At 41.1% G+C, this 21195-nt stretch overlaps 1 protein-coding gene across 19 annotated transcripts in view; it reads right to left on the bottom strand.

The window, feature by feature from the left end:
- The window catches only part of TENM3 (teneurin transmembrane protein 3), a 1383253-nt gene that overhangs the window by 250368 nt on the left and 1111690 nt on the right, over positions 1-21195 (bottom strand). For 15 of the 19 annotated variants that reach the window (XM_072123399.1, XM_072123484.1, XM_072123468.1 and 12 more), the window contains one exon: positions 15507-15710. The exons of the other annotated variants lie outside the window; for them this stretch is intronic. In XM_072123399.1, coding sequence (XP_071979500.1) covers positions 15507-15710 — 204 coding nt within the window. The remainder of the gene's footprint in view (positions 1-15506; positions 15711-21195) is intronic. 19 annotated transcript variants of the gene reach the window in all.

The following is a 21195-nucleotide window of genomic DNA, read 5'->3' on the forward strand; positions in this document are numbered from 1 at the left end:
GATAAACTGGAACTTATGTGGAACTAATGTGCTGTCAGGAAGATTTCTCGTGCTAGGACTTTTGCAAAATTTATATAACTGAACTCTTTCAGGGTTTCTAATCTTCATAGAAATAGACACATATGGGGTTATTTATTGAGACGAAAGCATTGTGCGCCAATCTCAATAATCACCACACCTGGTGCATTTCACTACTAAGAGGTTCTGATCTCTTAGTAATCCCAGTACAGTGCGCCAGAATAACAATCAATGCAGATTTCATAGGTTTTACCTATAATCTGCCCCAATAAGTATGACTGGTCAAGGGGACCCGCCTAGTCCCTCTTTGGGCCCAAGTTTTCCACGCCCACGTTCTAAAAATTTGTATAGGGTGTAAAAGCCTCAAAAGGTCAAAGTCGTGTGACTTTTTAACGCTGTGTATGTCAGGTTATATAAGAAGGTCAGTCACTTGGGATCACTCTATATCAATATATAAGAGGCCTGTTAGAGTCATATGCCATTCAATGTGGAGTGATCATCTGAGATTCCAAGTGCCAAGCCAAAGAAGATCTTGTCCTGAAGAGACAACCCTTTCAAACACTTATTTATCAGCTATCCACAGGATCGGACCAATGAGACCCCATCTTTTATCATGAGCAGAGTGCGATAGTAGAAAGCTGTACTGTTATCTCCGGAAGACCTGAGTCAATGGAGTGGAGTCACACATAGACGCTAATGACCCATTCAAACTGTTCTTGTGACCAGTGATGGTCCTAGAGTTCAGATCATCTATCCTAAGAAAAAGCAATTATTTCCTTCTGGAAAAAAAAAACCTTTGAATCTGGAATACAGATTCCTGTAAAGTCCTTTTACTTTTCTCTAAATACATAGTTCACTGAATCTTTGTTCGCCCACCCAGGCGTGTAAGAAAAATTCCCATCAATTGTTGTTAAATCAATGTTCTGAATAGTTAAGAGGTTAACTAAAGACGCTCCGATCCCCACGTTACAAATGAGTAGTGACTATTTTAGTGTCCGATCCTGCAGGAGCGATCATACAATGACTTTGGTTTAGTGTAGAGGGGGATCGGTTGTAATTCTTCATACTTATTCAAATGATCACAATAATTCTCCCAATTATGTCACCGCATTCCACTCTGCATAGTCAAGTATGTAATGCAATAAGCCTACGCCTCAACAGTCTGTTTGCCCCACAGCAAGTTCGAAGGAAAAAGTCTTCTTTTTTTTTTTTTTAACAGGACTTGTCTCTTTGAAATGCACAAACGGGCAAGAAGCCAAAGGGAGCTGGTGCTTAAGCAACCAAGACTGAGCAGTGACTGTGTGCATTTCAATCTCAGCCAACCGCAGTAAATGTTATTGGAGTTTTTGTGCTGTAAAATTGCTGCTTTCATGCCCAGTGCATCTGACAATAGGAATCCTGGGTCTAGAGAGAGCAGGAGAGAGCCTGATGTGTCTTCTAGCCAGTTTGCTGCATCCTCTCCGAAATTACCATCGCTCCTTCAGTGTGCTCCTAATGGCTTGGTGACAGCGTGAGTCATGTCACTGATGCATCCAGACAAAGATACTCAGCAAATGTAAAGAGGAAAACTGCAGACAAATAATGCTGGCGGAAAGTCATGTATGGTTCCCTGTTTGCCGGCAATATATTCCCACCTCCGTGGAAGGGTAAAAAAAAACTAGTGCTTCCTGCTGAGCAATCATAAAGCACCATAAAACGCATGAGACCGAGGTTCAGCAGACCACATCTAAAATCCAGCAACAGATAAAAAGCTTCTCCAACATTAATGGTAAACACTATAGACAGACGTGTAGGGAGCACCGGACCGCCGCGCACAAGGCTCCCGCATTGATGCAATGTCAATAATTTACACCTCTGATTCCTTTGGCGGAATAGCCGTCTGCTCTACATATAGTTTGTGTGATGATACATTACTTACCTGCGCGCTGGGCTGCTTTAAGGTTTTTAGCACATGATTTTCACATTCTCAAAAAGACTTCTGGCGTCAAAGGATTTTTTTTTTTTTGCATTAATGGCACATTAGAAGTTAATTAAAGATGAAAAATACTAATTAATTTAAGTTTTTATTTTCTGGGTGAGTGAAAAAAGAAACTGTTTTGTTTCTCCACTGGTAAATGACAATTCAAGGTCAAAATGCTGAACATCAAGAAGCAGCAGGGTATGTAACATAATTGCTTGAACTCAGAGACCTATTATATATGCAGGCAGCGTGTTATAGAGCAAGAGGAGCTCTGAAGATTGTACATAGTGTCCTATGTGCAGACAACATATAATACAGCAGAAGGGCATGATTGTCCATAGCGGCCTATCTGCAAGTAGCTTGTTGTAGAGCAGGAGGAGCAGAGCAGATTGTACTTAGTGTCCTATATGCAGGCAGCATGTTATAAAGCAGGAGGAGCTAAGCAGATTTAACACATTGCCCTATCTGCAGGCAGCATGTTATAGAGCAGGAGGAGCTAAGCAGAATGTATATAGTGCCCTATCTACACACAGCATGTTATAGAACTGGATGAGCTGAGCAGAATGTATATAGTGTCCTATCTGTAGCAGCATGTTATAGAGCAGGAGGTGCTGAGCAGATTGTACATTGTGTACTATCTGTAGGCAGCATGTTATAGAGCTGGAGGAGCTGAGCAGATTATACATAGTGCCTTATCTGTAGGGAACATGTCATAGAGCAGGAGGAGCTGAGCAGACTGTACTTAGTAGCCTTTCTGTAGGCAGGATGTTATAGCGCAGGAGGAGCTGAGCAGGTTGTTCACAGTGTCCTATCTGCAGGCAGCATGTTATATAGCAGGAGGAGCTGAGTAGATTGTCTATAGTGCCCTTTCTGCAGGTAGCATGATATAGAGCAGGAGGAGCTGAGCAGATTGTACATAGTGCCCTATCTGTAGACAGCATGTTATAGAGCTGGAGGAGCTGAGCAGATTGTACATAGGACACAATGTACAATATGCCTAGTGTCCTATCTACGCTGATGAGTGAAAGACTATAGATCACTTGAGTAGAACCACTTACTGGACTCAGGGAAATTGGGGAGGAGATAGCAGATAGAAGAGGCCACTCAAACACTTTTTTTTTTACCATCAGACTATTATTTTATGAAACACAATGGTGAAAATTGTTGCTATGTAACATTAATGCTTATTGTCCGGCTAAAGGAAAATATTCATCAAATGAATCAGAGACATTCAGATCCTTGTTTCTGTAAATCACTGATCTTTGCCTGTAAAGGTGAATACAGGCAGTCCCCGGGTTACGTACAAGATAGGGTCCAGAGGGTTGTTCTTAAGTTGAATTTGTATGTAAGTAGAAACTGTATATTTTATAATTGTAGATCCAGACAAAAAAAATTTTGGCCCCAGTGACAATTGGAGTTTAAACATTTTTTGCTGTAATGGGACCAAGGATTATCAATAAAGCTTCATTACAGACACCTTACAGCTGATTATTGCAGCCTGGGACTATAGTAAAGCATTCAGAGAGCTTCACCAGAGGTCAGAGGGGTCTGTCTGTAACTATGGGTTGTCTGTAAGTCGGGTGTCCTTAAGTAAGGGACCGCCTGTACTGTGTTGGATGGGTATCAGGACTCTCTTAGGCTCTTTTTCCAATCCTTATATGATGCTCTCTTTTACGACAGAACACAAAAAAAAAAAATTGAGTAAATTATCTTAAAAACAGGTTAAAAACAGGTTAAATTATTCTGAAAAGTAATAACAATACTATATATATATAATATTTAGGTAGTTGCATTTTACTTGTTATAATATAGGGTTAAAGGAAATTGGAAAACTTAGTGTAGGAAGAAGTGTTGTTCCTGCTTAGGGAATGAGGCCTCTCGGGGATAGATTAGATTAATGGCATTGTATTTCTAGAGCATGAAAGAAGTAACAGGAGACTTATAGTTTGTCATGGCCGCTGTCATTCATATCTAAAAATATGTACCACCTAATATGGAAGTCTTCTGCGGACGTTTTATTTTTCCTTGGATAAAATGCTTGCATATAAGAAGAATGATTTCCTTAAGCAACACCATTTTCGTAACACGTTTGACATTTCACTGTGGATTAATAAATTCACTCGCTACCAGTTATTAAACTGGCAATGGCGCACTTAAGGGTGAAATGCCACCGAGGTGTTAAATATTGATTTCCAGATGCAGATAACCTGCTCTGAGAACAAAATATGTACTCAGAATATTCGTCATGGCAATGAGAAAGAAACCATTCGATGGCACAATCTTAAAGGGAAATATGGGGGTTTGGGTCATTCAAAATAGGGAAAGCTGCTTAGACGGAGTCTTTACCAAGATACATGGAGTTGTTTAGGGCAGTGATTTTCAACCTGTGTGCCGCGACACATGGTTGAGTGTGCCTCGGGGAAAGTTCCCCGAACTATGGTGCCCCTGTGTAGCGCTGCCGCCGCGCCCCCGTGTTTCTGCCCCCATAATTACCTACAAGCCCCGCGTCGGCGATCCGGCCATCTTCTGTAGCTCCTGCACCGCGCGGCCCATGTCACGTGACCAGAGGCGCGCGGTGCAGGAGCTACAGAAGGTGGGCAGATTGCCATAAGGAGTGAAGGTATGCGGAAGGAGACATCAAGGGTAAGTATATAAGGTTATTATATGTATAGGGAAGGTAGCTAGGGTCTTTTTTTTTATTAGTAAAGGTAGGCTGGGCCTTTTAATTAGTAAAGGGAGGCCTCTAGGGCCTTTTAATTAGTAAAGGGGGGCCTCTAGGGCCTTTTAATTAGTAAAGGGAGGCCTCTAGGGCCTTTTAATTAGTAAAGGGGGGCCTCTAGGGCCTTTTAATTAGTAAAGGGGGGCCTCTAGGGCCTTTTAATTAGTAAAGGGGGGCCTCTAGGGCCTTTTAATTAGTAAAGGGGGGCCTCTAGGGCCTTTTAATTAGTAAAGGGAGGCCTTTTATGACTGTTTTAGTGTCATTTTGTGCTATTTTGGTTGTTGGTGTGCCCCAGGATTTTCTAAGTATAAAAAGTGTGCCGCGGCTCAAAAAAGGTTGAAAATCACTGGTTTAGGGCACCCAATATGCTATCACTTATATGACCCTATACATTTCTATGGATGCTGATTCCCATGATTTGGAGATGTTATTATGGAAGTATATTATTAATACTAATTATAAAATATTAGAAAGATTTACTTATACTGTCAAGACGTCATGTACATGACCATGTAATGGAGTTGTGTCCAGGATGTTTGTCTTGTGGTTAACTCATGACTCCATTCCTTTCTATGGGCTTATGCTCATGGCCGTTGCACGCACTGTCCTGTGGGTGGCCTGACTGTCCGCACCGCAAAAGATAGGGCAGGTACAATTTGTGCATTTTGTCTTCGTGGCCAAGTCATTTCATATAGACATTGATGGTTTGATTGGAGCTCACACGTCAATGTCAGACCCTGCAAGCAAAAGATCATCTTCCCGTTTGCAGCATGCAAAGTGGCCTTACACTATTACAGTGCAAAATCAGAACAGACCAGATTGCCTTAAAATGGACCAGATCTTATCACAAAACCAGATTCTTGATAATAATGTGGTATGTGTCTAGAATGTATAGTATAACTTTACACCGCCTATTAGTTGTCTTTTGTATTTGCCAAAAAAGTTGCCAATTTTTTGGCACTTCTGAAGCTCTACTCTAATCCACCAAGTCCCGTCCCTGTCTAGGAAGGTATAAAAAAGCTAAATAAATGAAATATAAGACATGAAGGTACATTTGTTTTACAAGAATTCTGGGACAGTTCAATTAATAAATTAGCACTGCGTAACTTTAGAAGGTACCGAGGGTGCAGCCACATTAAATATGTCTGATCATGAACTATAAATCAACAAGTTGAAGAGTATAAAGACTTACTTTGCACTTACAACAGAAAAAATACTCAAGATTTTTCACAAAAGCGTCTAATAAAGTTGGGGCAAATGAGCACAGATTTTGGCTGTATTAATAAATAAGCCGCATTGTGTGAATTTCATTTACTAAAACCTCTAAAGTAAAAACAAAAAAAAGGATTTCAATTGATTTAGACTAATAGAATTTTATGTAATTTTACATGGCAATTACTAAACACTTCATAGAAATCCTCGCTGCTGTTTAGGAAACTATCATTCATGTATCAATTTTCAATTATTTCCCCCATGTAAGTGTGAAAGGATAATTAAAATGTATTTTTAGATGACATCTGGAGAATTTTTTCCCCAGTGTGTCTGGGGGAAACTCAACACAATTTAAGAGGTTATATGAGTAGGTATCGCACTTTCCCTGTGATTTGAAAACCTGTTAAGTCTTATAACACTTTACAGCAAAGCAAACTTTTCTCACGATATTGAGGCTATAATACCACAGAAACTGTAGGCTATGTATATGGTAACTGTAAATTAATTTTGATTCTTAAAGGGAACCTACCACCATGGATCTACTTATTAAGGTAGATCGGGTGGTTGGTACCTTCTATTGCCCTAATATGCTAATTTTCTAAAGAGGCTACTGGGGCGTGGAGTAGTCAGAGCTGAGGCTACATGGCACGCCTACTCCATGCCCCAATAGCCTCTTTGATCCTCCTACCAAGTGTCTTCAGCGCAGATGAGAGAGCACAGCTCCTCGTAGCTATGCGCCGAAGATATCTCGTAGGAGGATCAAAGAGGCTACTGGGGCGTGGAGTAGCTGCGCCGTGTAGCATCAGCTCCAGCTATTCCACGCCCTAGTAGCCTCTTTAGAAAATTAGCATATAAGGGCAATAAAAGTTATAAAAAGATACAGGGGACCTGAGGATTAGCCCTTAAAAGGGCTATCCTCACATCCAATAGATGCACCTACGACCCAATCTACCTGTATAGGTAGATCCATGGTGATAGGTTTCCTTTAACTGCCTCCATCCAGAAAATTCTGAAAGCCTAGTCACTCTATTTCTTCTATTAAACCTTTAAAGAAAACTTGTGACAGGTTCCAATGGTTAATGCTATGCTGATTTTAAATATGCCCTTGTCAGCATTCAGTACTTCATAAAACTTTATTTCATATTACCTGCCTCCCTGCCAGAAGTGTGTGGTGAGTCCTAGGGGACAGCTGCAGCAGCCTGTGTCTCAGTCTCATGTATTTGTCCTTTGCTCCACAAGATCCCCTTCCCTCCCTGGCCTGCTCAATGCGCATGACAGGAAGTAGGAAATGAACTGGATAAGTGTAGAGAAGAGGAGATTAAGTCACAGACACACAGGCTGCCTCCCTCCCCACCACCCGGCTTACCACATTGACTAAATGTAAAATAAAGTTTTATAAACTACTGAAATGATTCAAAATCCTGACAAAGGCATTTTCAAAATAAGCATAAACAGACAAGATTCTTAAATGTACTCAGGATAACAAGATAACACATTCTCTTATTCACTATTATTAACAAAAATACGTCATTTCATGACCGCAAATCTTCCTGCTATGATCGGATTCTTCTCGTGAATGGTTTCTCTTGTCTGCACACTGCATTGTTCTCTGCCTTCTGCCCCCTCACCCCTGCATTAAAAGACCAGCTCAGACACAGGCACTTCCTGATTAGGTGAGGGATCAGAGCTGACTGTGTGTTTTATTTAATAGGTGAGTTAGTAGAGCGGAGAGTGTCATTGTGTGTAACATGCATCTCATGGATCTCATCATCTCTAATCTCTAGTAGAATGTTCAGAAGTAAAATGAAAGTGTAGATAAACCCTGTACCCTCATAATCTAAGCACTGTGTCAGCACACAGAACTAGATGGATCCTAATGTGTCTGCTTAGAGAGTCCCCATCCACACCCTGGAATCTTACACAGACCATCACTGAGTGATAGGAGCCAAAATGACAATAACACTTGTAAAGTAAAGGGTTAAAATGATATTTATTGTGTAAACATCCCTAAGGGATTAAAATTGGAGAACTTTCTTCCATGGGCAAACCCCTTAAAAGAAAAATTTGCTTTAAAAGTTTAGTCATAAGTCATTTTGCTTCAAATGGGTCAGAAGATATTTGGACAATGGATTTGATGAAAACAATTAATCCAAATCCATTGATTCGAATATGTTGATAGCGCATTGGTTTACTATGTAGCCGCTGTGTGTACAGAGATACATGGGGCCTCATGCATCAAACCTGTCCCTTTTATTTGAAAACATATACAACGATCCGTTTACTTTGCTTTATTTCCGCCCAGGTGCAGAATATATTAAATGTATACAAATAGGGTCATGTATAGATCAGGAACATAATGCTCTAAATTAAAAATGTATTCATGTGAGCTTTGTCGATGGCAATGCAATTTTTAACTTACTGACCTGTTCTATTACGCGCAACACATTTTAATGTGCTGAATATTATTCTCTGTGTCTGTTCTGATATTACGGCCAAAGAAAGATTTATAGACGGCATTTAAAAATTCAATAGAATGATACAGAAGCAGTGGATTATGATGGTGTGCAGTGGTCAGGTCATGTTAAGGTTGCATTTCCTTGTGTCTGGAGTCTGTGTGTGGCTATGCCCAGTAGCAGCTGTGTCCCTGGAAATTGTATTCAGATTCTATATTATATTTAGATGCTGTAACCTTGCTTCACTGAATAACAAAATGCCATTTACAGGCAGCAAAGGCTTTTTATTTTAACCCTTGTTCAGATCTGACATGTTGGTTTGGTGTAGCAGCCCAGTGCATGCAACCATTGTCATGGGCCCCAATAGAAAGACACTAAACAGGTAGGTCATCTACTGGTAGATGACTATTTACAGCCTGAGGTCTCATGCACAAAACCATGTTCAAAAATGGCCTGGGGTGTAGCCCGTTTTTTGGCCATGTGAAGATAGGGGTTGAGTGCTGCTCATAACTCCAAGGTCAATAGAAAGCTGAGTGTCGATGCCAATTCATGCAGGAATAGGACCTACTGTATCTCTGGTGGTGGGGCCAGCCGACTCCGATGCAGTGCGGTAAAACATGATGTGCTCACCTCACCAAGACTGAGAACAATAGGCCTCAATGCTGGCCGTAAGCTACCTGCCGTTATCTCATGGCCGACATTAGTTATGTGCATGAGGCCTAACATTAATTTTCTAATTATTTGTATCCAATGTTAATCCTTTTACTATTGTGAGCACTAACATGGCTTTTGGGGTTATCCTTCTTCAAAAGTAATTGTTTTGCCAAGAAAGAGAAGAAACTGTCATATGACTGACTGATCTTATTTATATGGGGGTAAGGAAATCCAATTCTCCTAGCAGAGGACTTCACTGGAAGGAAGAATTTAAAGGGTGGATTGAGTATTTTGAATTTCACTGCCCCATCCTTTTGGTCTCAGTGTACAGTAGATAAATTGCTGCCAGAGCTGTTCTTTCATCCCCTCGATCCATGCAAGCCACCATATAAGTATGGAGGGGAATTTTCAAAGAACTTCTTATTAATGTGTCACATCTGAGTCATCCTATGACTGTAGAATATGACTGAGGATGCATTGATAGTGTCAATTTTTTTCATTCTGCCTCTTCTTAGTTTGAACACAAGTATATTAATTCTCCTGGAAACCTTGATTGATTTGCTTCACACCGGTCTGTCTCCTACAAACTCTGCTCTGGTTCACTAATAGTTGAACTTCTGTGATTAACAGAATCTCTCTCTACTCCACTACCATTGTCATCCTGTGTTATGTCAAAGTACTGATCAAATTACCTTCTGTACTGGGGCTATGGATTCTTTTAAAAGGTCTTGTGTATTAGTACCCTTTGCCTGCTATGGTATTGTACTTGTACTCTGACCATTTCCAGGACTCCTGACTAACCATTTGCCTAGTGATTTTGTACTGTGTTGTCCTCTTGTTTTTGACCCATATTTGGCAACTATCCCTAAGGTAGACCGGTTGAGAAGGCTGTGAAAGCTACTGTCTGAGCCCACTGTCTGTCTAAGTCTCCAGTCGGCTTCCCAACCCTGTATAACGCAATAGTTGTATCCTCAATTATTGGTTTATTGGGCGTCAAATTGACAAACAGGTGATAAATCAGATGAAAAAGACATCTTTATCATCTGATTGAGAGAAGGACTCTTTAAAGCGCAACCATGAATACATACAGATTTACAGAGAGACTTTGCCAGGACACTCTTTTGGTGTGCAGCTCCTCCGATAAGAATCCCTTTTTTGTCAGTAGAATTGTAAAGTTTGCCCAATTAACAAAACTTTATTAAAGTAGCATATTTAGATAGGAGTTACCATACTGACCGTCATCCTAATAAGAATCTTGAATCTTGTGCCTCAACTGTTAGCATAGTCTACAACATTTTGAAAAATTAGATTAAGTTCAATGTCACTTGGACATATCTTTGTTAAATCTTTACGGTAAGACACAATGCCACCTTTCCATATCTGAGAGTGTTTCGGGACTTACAGAAAGTCACTATTAATTTACCCCTTTCCAATCTGTGATCACTTACTGTGATGTGAAGGTTCATCTTTAAGTGCACTGTAGCCAAGTGGGGAAATTTGGCAGATACCATAATTGTTGGCATTATATATACATATGCCCTAATTTGCCCTAAAAAATAGATGTGCACTTTACCAAAAAGTAACCTTTATTTTTATCTTTCCGCCCACTGGTATCCATTTTTTAAAAACGAAACCATAAAAACCTTAAAGGTTCTAGTCACATCTGCCATATGTTTTATGGAGAATTCTGTCACGTCATCTCTGTGTTTCTAGAGTCTAATAGCAGACAACATTCACTGCACTACGAGCAGCCATATAATATTTTCATAGCAGGAAATACAAATGGGCTATTTCCTCCATGGATACAATTTCACAGTAAATGATTTAATGGATCTAATAAAAACAATTTTACATTTATGATGGATGGTAGATACTCTATTGTGGCATTTGGCTTCCTTCAATTACGATGTTTTCTAGAATCTATCATCTCGATTGTAATGTCTGAGAAGCAAAAATGGAAAATGTGATAGTGTTGGTGTCTAAAGTAAGAAACCAAAATGGATGAAATAAATGAGCTTCTGCTATTAGCAGCACCTAGAAGTCATAAAATCACTTCTCTATCATTAATACATTGTGCGATTAGGGCTCTTATCTATCTCCTGACCGGGCCTAATGTTCTTATTTTTCTCAAGCACACTGTGTTTTCTGGTACATTGTGTTACCCCAAGTACTATGGACGCTGATGGTAAAACTAAAAGTCCCAGAATGACCTAAAAGTGCACAAATGAACATCCGTCTGTGGAGATGCAATTAAGACATTTTTGCTCCTCTCTAATACAATGTTTTAAGGACCAGGGTGACTTTTATGTATTGGTTTGAAGAACAAAGCTGATCCAGCTCAGAAATTTGTTGGTCTAGGAAAATTGACAAGTCTTCCCATTGCTACATGGTTAGGAAATTCAGCGGATTTTACATTTGAAGAAAGGTAGCTCAAGCAGAAAATCCTACTATGAACATTAAGTCACTCTCTAGTATCACTAGGAACCTTGTCTAAACATAAAAAACAGAACGAGGCTTTCTACAAATACTTCGTGACCCACATTTAATATGTACAGTTTGCCTGTGTAGTGTGCAGAGGGTGCTAGACTTATGAATTGTGGCGCCCGTTGTGCATGAATCTACCGCCCCCTGCACTGCACCTGCAGAGTGCACCAACTTTTTGGGGGGGCACCTTTATCATGGGGCATGCAAAGACTTCTGCTAGACGCCACCTTGAATTCTCTTCTTACATTGAAGCCAGTCTTGCAATTAACAGATGACTATACATGTGATTTACCTATACATAATTCTATATATGCCTATATTTATCTATACATAATTCTATATATGCCTATATTTATCTATACATAATTCTATATATGCCTATATTTATCTATACATAATTCTATATATGCCTATATTTATCTATATGCCTATATTTATCTATACATAATTCTATATATGCCCTGCACTGATGCTTGGTGCACTATGGTTTCCCATAGAAAACAGCAGCTGTTTAAGGACCGACCCTAAAGCTAGGGACACAAGACCATGCTTGTTCTGTGAATCAGGGACTGTTTGCTGGCCAGATCTATTGGACAAAGCTTCTGGGATGGGACTCAAAGCATTATAGTGATATAAGGACCTCAGTGCGTCATATGTCCCCAAAAGTGGATTATAATATGGGTATTTGGGCAGCAGTCCAGGGCCCACGATAACCCAAACCACCCACTAAGTTTGATACTAAAACGTAGAATTGTAATCTGGCAAGACAGAGAAACCCACATTTCCAGCTATACATTCTAAGCTTTTCATTGGGTAGGTGATTATTTCAATTTCTGTATATTTTACTATGATTAATCTATTCCTACATTATGCACATTATTTGTCGCCCCCTGTGCGGCTCACCACCGGGACTTGAAGCGCAGGACTACCGTCTATGGAAAATAGCAGAATTTTAATCAAAACTACAGGGGCAAACAACACCTTAAGGTCAGTGAATGTACTATACATATTACATTTAGCATAGGAAAAGCAACATAATGAATACAACTTCAAGCTTTTCCAAATCTATAGAAACAGAAATGTATCATTACATCTCCGGTGCTCTGTAAACTTTATATTCATAAGCTCCCGGGAGCTAACCTTCTCCCTTCATCACATCTGAAAGGATTTCTCAAACCCCACAATGCTGATATATATTCTGTGCAGTATTTGATCAGACTAACAGGTTGCCTGCAATATACAGTGTTGCAATACGTTTCAAAGAACAGGTTTATCTACACACAGGAAACAGTGGATTTAACGAATAATCACACGTTTTCCTTGCCTTTTATTACATTCCAACCTTTCCTTTTAATATGTGTGCAGATAGGGAAAAAAAAAGATGTCTGCCTGTGCGTTCATGACAAATAAATCACTGAAAGACGGCCTGAATTGTGTCCAGAAATGAAAAAGCGACATTATGGATCAAATTACGCAAGACGGACAATATATCAAAGTGTTAGGAGTGACAATAATAAAGGTGCACTGACGCCACTATCACCAGGGCAGAGTCATCACGCCACAGGAGCCAGAGCTGTCTAAACTATATATTCTCTGGCTTGTCTGCTTTCATAACCCTGTAGGGCACGTTGAGCTAATAAAATTGGGTCCTGTTGTCAGGATTTATCTAAATAGAAGAGATACGTGTATAGAAGGGGGATTAAAGGTAACCTGTCACCAGATTTTACCCCATTAGGAGCCCCCTTGTGTAGGGTATGAAATGTCCTTTCCAGAATTCCCTCTACTCTGTTAAATCTCACCCATTCACCTATGAAAAAATCTCCTCAAAAGTCATGTGAAAATGAACAGAGAAGAGTCATATTAGCCTGAGATGAGTCAAATTAAGAACTTGTCATTTCAGACTCCCCTATTTTTGGGTATATGGTACCTAGAAACATGATTGGTGGTATCATTGTAAAGATGAGAATCTCAACATTCACAACACACCAGGGTTGTGGTTCCTTGATCTAAATACATGGTTGGAAATGTGAACAGCAGATAAAAGCGATTTGGCAAGCTCTGTGCAGCGCTGCATAATCTGCGTGCGCTATATAAATAAAGGAATTATTAATATTATTCAAAATCCAATTCCAGTTTTTTTTAACTGTCTACAGTTACTCAACGGGCACTGCCTCTTTTGGTGGTCCAATGTATCTGAGTGGTTTTTCCTTATTGTGACATATTGTGATCTGGAATCATGTGATAACTCTGGGAACATTTCAGAAAACTAGACAGTGGCGAACTTTAGAGATAGACTGTCTTAGGCTCGGAGTAGCAAATGTACATGTTTCTAGGTGCTATAGAATTGAAGAAAGGGCAGCCTCTAAACTTGACTAATTTCAGGAAAAATATGACCCTTCTCGAGAACACTGCAGAAGACTAGACAGTGGCAAATTTACAAGGTAGACTGTCTTAGGCTCAAAGTAGCAAAAGTACATGTTTCTAGGTGCTATAGAATTGAAGAAAGGGCATCTGTAGCCTCTAAACTTAACTCATCTCAAGCACAATATGACCCTTCTCTGCTCATTTCCACATGACTTTGGAAAAGATTTTTCATAGGAAAACAGGGGATATTTCACATTAAAGAATTCTAAAAATGATATATTAATCATGATGGTTTAATGTAGTAAAATCTAAAAAATAAAAAGTAACCACAATCACAGTGCAGTTTTTATTTCATACTCAAAACATGAACGTTTTACTGCTATGGACAATGAAGACAGTTACCTTGCAACAGTTTCATAAATATCCCCCACAGAATTAAGAAAATTGTGTAAAAGTGTCGGCTGTCCATAGCAACCAATAACAGTGCAAGAGCCATTTATTTCCAGAGTGGAATACAAAAAGATGTGATTGGTGGCTTAAGAGAAGCAGATATTTTTACACCTTTTTTTTATTCAAGGAAGTGTTGGACCTGGATATCTGTGTAATGATATTTTTGTGTGTGTAGCAGGAGGACTGTGAAAAATGCCTCTATGTCTCAGGATTATAGCTGGACCCATTGCTATTGTCAACATGCACAAAGGTAAGATTACACAGATCTCCTAACTAACAGGTTTATATGGTTAAAGCTGCTAGTGGACTCCCTATAACACTGTGGAGAGGCTTACTTTGTATGTCAGCATGAGTCCCACATCAACATTGATTCAGTGTGTTATCTTTGTGCCATAAGTCCAGCCTAAGTTGTGCCATCATTTATCATTCATTTGGTCCATAAAAAAACACAAGTTTGCTTCTTGTGCGACACAAGTGTCCATGTAAATAGGGCACAACTATGCAAAGTTTGTATGTTAAGGTCATGTTTTATAGCAGCTGATTGTGACCTTCATGCGGCCCCCACTTCCTTCATGTGGTGGTGCCCTGAGGTGATACACTCAACTCGCCTTATGGAAGGTGAACTTCTGAGAATGTAATAGTTTATAGAAACAGAATACTGGTTTACAAGTATAAGAATCTGAAAAAATAAAGACTGATAGATCTGGTGCAACTTAGGATTTCCCTGTCATTGTTTACTCGTTAAATAATAATAATAAAAATAATAATAATTATATTATTTTTTATTACTTTATTTATATAGCGCACACAGATTACGCAGCACAGCACAAAGCTTGGCAAATCAGTCCCTGTCCCATGTTTTGGAGTGTGGGAGGAAACCGGAGGATCCGGAGGAAACCCATGCAAACACAGAGAGAACATACAAACTTAAATAAATCAGCAATTGTCCTGCAGAGCATCACTCACAACAACTCCTGGTAGTCGTAATATTAATCCCAAGGGTTTTCACTGTTTTTATGGCAAAAAAAACACTAAATTACAATGAATGAACCCGGGGGCTCAGGATGTAGTACAGAATGCAGAAGGTCATATCATCAATGTGATTATACCAGGGATGTAAATAATAATACTGATACATTAGATTCATGAGACAGTTGTGAAGATGTGGATGGACAAGGTGTCCTATGCTTACCATGACATGGGACACTCTCTGACAGATATGTTGGGTGCACCAGGCATGTGCTGGCATTAAACTCGTCATCAGAGTCCTGAATTGACTGCTTGGCACTAGCACTTAATAACCACCTCTGGTTGTCATGTAGATGGGGTGATGGAATAGGGGAATGGAAATGCTCAGTTACTGAAGGACTAGAAGATGAGGATGGCATGGGAGAACCTAAGGATAAAAATAAACAGGTTGTAATAAATCCATGCACCACAGCAAACAATGTAAAGCATATAATAGCAAATGAGAAAAATGCAGCTTATAAAATACAACATAAGCAGATAAAGCAGACGTGCAGTGAGGGAAATAAAACAGTGGTTTATAGGTTCATGGTCAACTTTGGACCATGATCCCTCAAGCTTCTCAGGGTTCTCTTCTGCATCAAGAGGAAAGTATCAAAGGCAGTGTCGGACTGGCCCACCAGATTACCAGAGGATCCTCCGGTGGGCCCTGCCTCAACCCAATACTGAACCCCAGACGTCTATCATAAAACAATACAATTTGAAGGCTGCTAGAGTATATTTCCTGGGGGATAATGAAGAGTGGGCCCCCGGATTGATTTTCGCTGCTGGGCCCTAGGAAACCCAGTCCGGCACTGGTCAAAGGTCATAGCTCTGTAAGGTCTGGTAATCCATGGTATAGACCTTTAGGAATAGTCAATGTGTCACTCCTCCTAATTGCCAGAAAGCACTGCTGCCTGTAGATGGAGCAGCCTGTCTAAGAACAAATAAGACATCACTTATTAGCAGAGTGTCATACAAAGCCTGAGCTTATCTCTATCTGCTGCTTTCATTATAGGTGCGAGAAAAGAATTATCCGGCTGGATACAAACGTCATGCCCCGCAGTCCTTACACATGTGGCGATGCTGAATTCGTCACTGTGGGGCGGCAGGGCCTGAGAATCGTCAGCAATCGCTGGAGGAATGCCTGTACTGCTATGGAAAAACACGTTGTGATGAGAAATTATGGTAATGACTCACACTGGGGTCTAATGATTGCTAAAGGGGTATTCAAAGATCCTTTTTATTGATTGCCTATCTATACGTGGGGGGGGGGGTTTGACACCTTGCACCCCGTGGTCACCTGTTTGAGGATAACATAGCATGTGGACAAGTCATATAGACTCTTTTTACCAAGCACAACACCATACAATGTACAGTAGCTGAGCTGCAAAGAGGGCGCATGGCCAATGTAATGTGGGGCATCACTATTAGAAGAAGCACCCTGACTGCCCTGGTCAATCTGTATTGACTACCTATCCTAACTGATACTCAAATTTCCATTTTAATTGTTTATGCCCAAAATGTTTACTTTTTGTCCGCAGTGCATTTAAAGGGATTGTACCAAACTTGTATTTTCATGACCTATCCTGTGAGTGTCCATCTACCACCTATCATGAGAGCAGACCTCCAACAATCACAAGAATGGGGCTCCTATTCTTAGTTTTCGTTGGAGAGGCACAACCAGCATGTGTCCTGCCACTTCATTCAATACTAAATGTAATTCGGAAATTGCTGAATACATCAAGTGGCTATTTCCGACACTCTCAGAGAAAGTGAAGGGAGTGACAGAAATTTTTGTCAAACATATCAGTTTTTTGAGCAACAATGGACTTCCAACCAGCTAAGCTTTTCCCTACTATCATTAATGCAAAAGACCTTAAAGCAAATCGGTCACTAGGAATGTGATTTTTAATCTGGTGACAGGTTCCAGTAGCCTATGTTATACTGATTTTAAAAATGCCTTTTTCAGCATTCTAAGGCATCTCAGTAGTTTCTATAAGTACCATTCACATTACCTGGCTCCCTGCAGCTGCAGCCTGTGTGTGCCTGTATCTCCTCTTGTCCAAGCTCCCTCACCCCTCCCACTTCCTGTCATGTGCATTGAGCAGGTAGGGGATGGAGGGGGACGGTGTGGAGTAGAGGAAGAATGTATGAGGATACGTAGGCACACACAGGCTGCAGCTGTCCCTCCCCAGGGACTCACCATACACTGTTGGCAGGGAGCTAAGTAATGTTAAATAAACTGTTATAAACTACTGAAATGATTCAGAATGCTGAAAATGGCTTAGCGCAGGCTTGCAGAACCTGTCATCAGCTAAAAATCACATTCCTGGTGACAAGTTCGCTTTAATTGCTAATATGAGTGAATTCATGGTTGAGCTTATTGCCCATTACTTATGGGTGGTGACCCCTTGCTCTAAAGTAGCAAATTATGGAAAGAATTAACCATTTAAATTACACTCCCCTTTTTTTTTCAAGGCCATAAACCAGAACTCAATTCTCCACTTTAGCCCGAAGTGATGCCTCCTGTTCTCTCTCCTTATGCATCCTTTGCATCTAACACACTTCACTCTGCTACACCTTGATCTGATTTATGTCATATAATATCCTCTGCGATACAGGTCACCAAAAACCAATTCCTGTGTATACAAAAAAAGAAGTGCTTTCCGTCTTCATCCAATACCAATCAGAAGCTGGAAGCAAATACACACATGGACGTAACCTCTCCCGGGAGCCGCTATACCGTATAACGCTGCACAATATATGACCACTTCCCCAACACAGAATGAAATTTCTGGCTCAGTCCCTTGGAATATATCGATATCGCAGCTCATAAGAACCTTCAATAATTTTTTTGGAGGTAAATACCTTTATATACAACGATTTATCACACGTTTACATTGGATTACACGCCTTGTCGAGATATTTCATTTGGTGGCAACTAGAGATGAGCGAACATGCTCGTCCGAGCTTGATGCTCGGTCGAGCATTAGGGTACTCGAAACTGCTCGTTACTCGGACGAATACTTCGCCCGCTCGAGAAAATGGCAGCTCCCGCCGTTTTGCTTTTTGGCGGCCAGAAACAGAGCCAATCACAAGCCAGGAGACTCTGCACTCCACCCAGCATGACGTGGTACCCTTACACGTCGATAGCAGTGGTTGGCTGGCCAGATCAGGTGACCCTGGGATAGACTAGCCGCTGGCCGCGCTGCTCGGATCATTCTGTCTCTGGATGCCGCTAGGGAGAGAGCTGCTGCTGGTCAGGGAAAGCGTTAGGGTGTTCTATTAGCTTACTGTTAGGCAGGAGTGATTCTCAAAGAACCCAACAGCCCTTCTTAGGGCTACAATAACGTTCTACTTTTTTTATTTTAATTTGCATCTTTTACCATTTTGTGAGGAATTAGCAGGGGGACTTGCTACCGTTGTGTTTAGCTCTTAGTGGCACACATATCCATAGCAAAGACCGAAGTGGGAAAATTCAGTAGGGGTTGGATTTCTATTAGGCAATAACTCAGTGTCATCTCATCTGGCATAGTACTGTGCTTCCTTTGATACTTGGCTAGAAAATAGCCATAGGAGAATACAAACAGCTTCTTGAAGCCTACAGTAGCGTTCTATATATTTGATTTCTGGTTGATCTGCTGGTGGCTGTAGTTTCTGCAGTGCATGTACTTGCCAATTCTGAGCAATTTGTAGTGAGACTTGCGACCGCTGTGTTCTGCGCTTAGTGGCGCACATATCCATAGCAAAGGCCGAAGTGGCAAAATTCAGTAGGGGTTGGATTTCTATTAGGCAATAACTCAGTGTCATCTCATCTGGCATAGTAGTGTGCTTCCTTTGATACTTGGCTAGAAAATAGCCATAGGAGAATACAAACAGCTTCTTGAAGCCTACAGTAGCGTTCTATATATTTGATTTCTGGTTGATCTGCTGGTGGCTGTAGTTTCTGCAGTGCATGTACTTGCCAATTCTGAGCAATTTGTAGTGAGACTTGCGACCGCTGTGTTCTGCGCTTAGTGGCGCACATATCCATAGCAAAGGCCGAAGTGGCAAAATTCAGTAGGGGTTGGATTTCTATTAGGCAATAACTCAGTGTCATCTCATCTGGCATAGTAGTGTGCTTCCTTTGATACTTGGCTAGAAAATAGCCAGAGGAGAATACAAACAGCTTCTTGAAGCCTACAGTAGCGTTCTATATATTTGATTTCTGGTTGATCTGCTGGTGGCTGTAGTTTCTGCAGTGCATGTACTTGCCAATTCTGAGCAATTTGTAGTGAGACTTGCGACCGCTGTGTTCTGCGCTTAGTGGCGCACATATCCATAGCAAAGGCCGAAGTGGCAAAATTCAGTAGGGGTTGGATTTCTATTAGGCAATAACTCAGTGTCATCTCATCTGGCATAGTAGTGTGCTTCCTTTGATACTTGGCTAGAAAATAGCCATAGGAGAATACAAACAGCTTCTTGAAGCCTACAGTAGCGTTCTATATATTTGATTTCTGGTTGATCTGCTGGTGGCTGTAGTTTCTGCAGTGCATGTACTTGCCAATTCTGAGCAATTTGTAGTGAGACTTGCGACCGCTGTGTTCTGCGCTTAGTGGCGCACATATCCATAGCAAAGGCCGAAGTGGCAAAATTCAGTAGGGGTTGGATTTCTATTAGGCAATAACTCAGTGTCATCTCATCTGGCATAGTAGTGTGCTTCCTTTGATACTTGGCTAGAAAATAGCCAGAGGAGAATACAAACAGCTTCTTGAAGCCTACAGTAGCGTTCTATATATTTGATTTCTGGTTGATCTGCTGGTGGCTGTAGTTTCTGCAGTGCATGTACTTGCCAATTCTGAGCAATTTGTAGTGAGACTTGCGACCGCTGTGTTCTGCGCTTAGTGGCGCACATATCCATAGCAAAGGCCGAAGTGGCAAAATTCAGTAGGGGTTGGATTTCTATTAGGCAATAACTCAGTGTCATCTCATCTGGCATAGTAGTGTGCTTCCTTTGATACTTGGCTAGAAAATAGCCATAGCAATAGGATAGGATTGTTTGGTTTTAAAAACTCAAAAAAAAACAAAAAACACAAAAAAAAAAAAAAAACACAAAAAAACACCAAAAAAAACAAAAAGAAGTAAAAAAAAAAAAAAAGTTATAACTCTCATTTTAAAAATGTTTAACCCGAGGGCTAGGGGTAGAGGACGAGGGCGGGGACGTGGGCGTCCAACTACTGCAGGGGTCAGAGGCCGTGGTCCTGGGCGGGGTGAGACACCACCTGCTGATGAGGGAGCAGGGGAACGCCGCAGAGCTACACTCCCTAGGTTCATGTCTGAAGTTACTGGGACTCGTGGTAGAGCACTGTTGAGGCCAGAACAGTGCGAACAGGTGATGTCGTGGATTGCCGACAATGCTTCGAGCAATTTGTCCACCAGTCAGTCTTCCACGCAGTCCACCCATGTCACCGAAATCGGCACTCCTCCAGCTCCTGCACCTCAGCCTCCTACCCCCCAGTCTGCCCCCTCCCAGCAAAATTTGCCATTTGAACCGGCATACTCTGAGGAACTGTTTTCTGGACCCTTCCCACAGTCACAAACCACTTGTCCGGTTGCTGTTGAGCAATTTTCCGATGCCCAGGTTTTCCACCAGTCACAGTCTGTGGGTGATGATGACCTTCTTGACGTAGTGGAAGTGTGTAAAGAGGTGTCCGACGATGAGGAGACACGGTTGTCAGACAGTGGGGAAGTTGTTGTCAGGGCAGGAAGTCCGAGGGGGGAGCAGACTGAGGGATCGGAGGATGATGAGGTGACAGACCCAAGCTGGGTTGAGAGGCCGGGTGAACACAGTGCTTCTGAGACGGAGGAGAGTCCTCGACCTGAACAGGTTGGAA

Source organism: Engystomops pustulosus, chromosome 1 (assembly GCF_040894005.1).
Source record: "Engystomops pustulosus chromosome 1, aEngPut4.maternal, whole genome shotgun sequence".
NCBI lineage: Eukaryota > Metazoa > Chordata > Amphibia > Anura > Leptodactylidae > Engystomops > Engystomops pustulosus.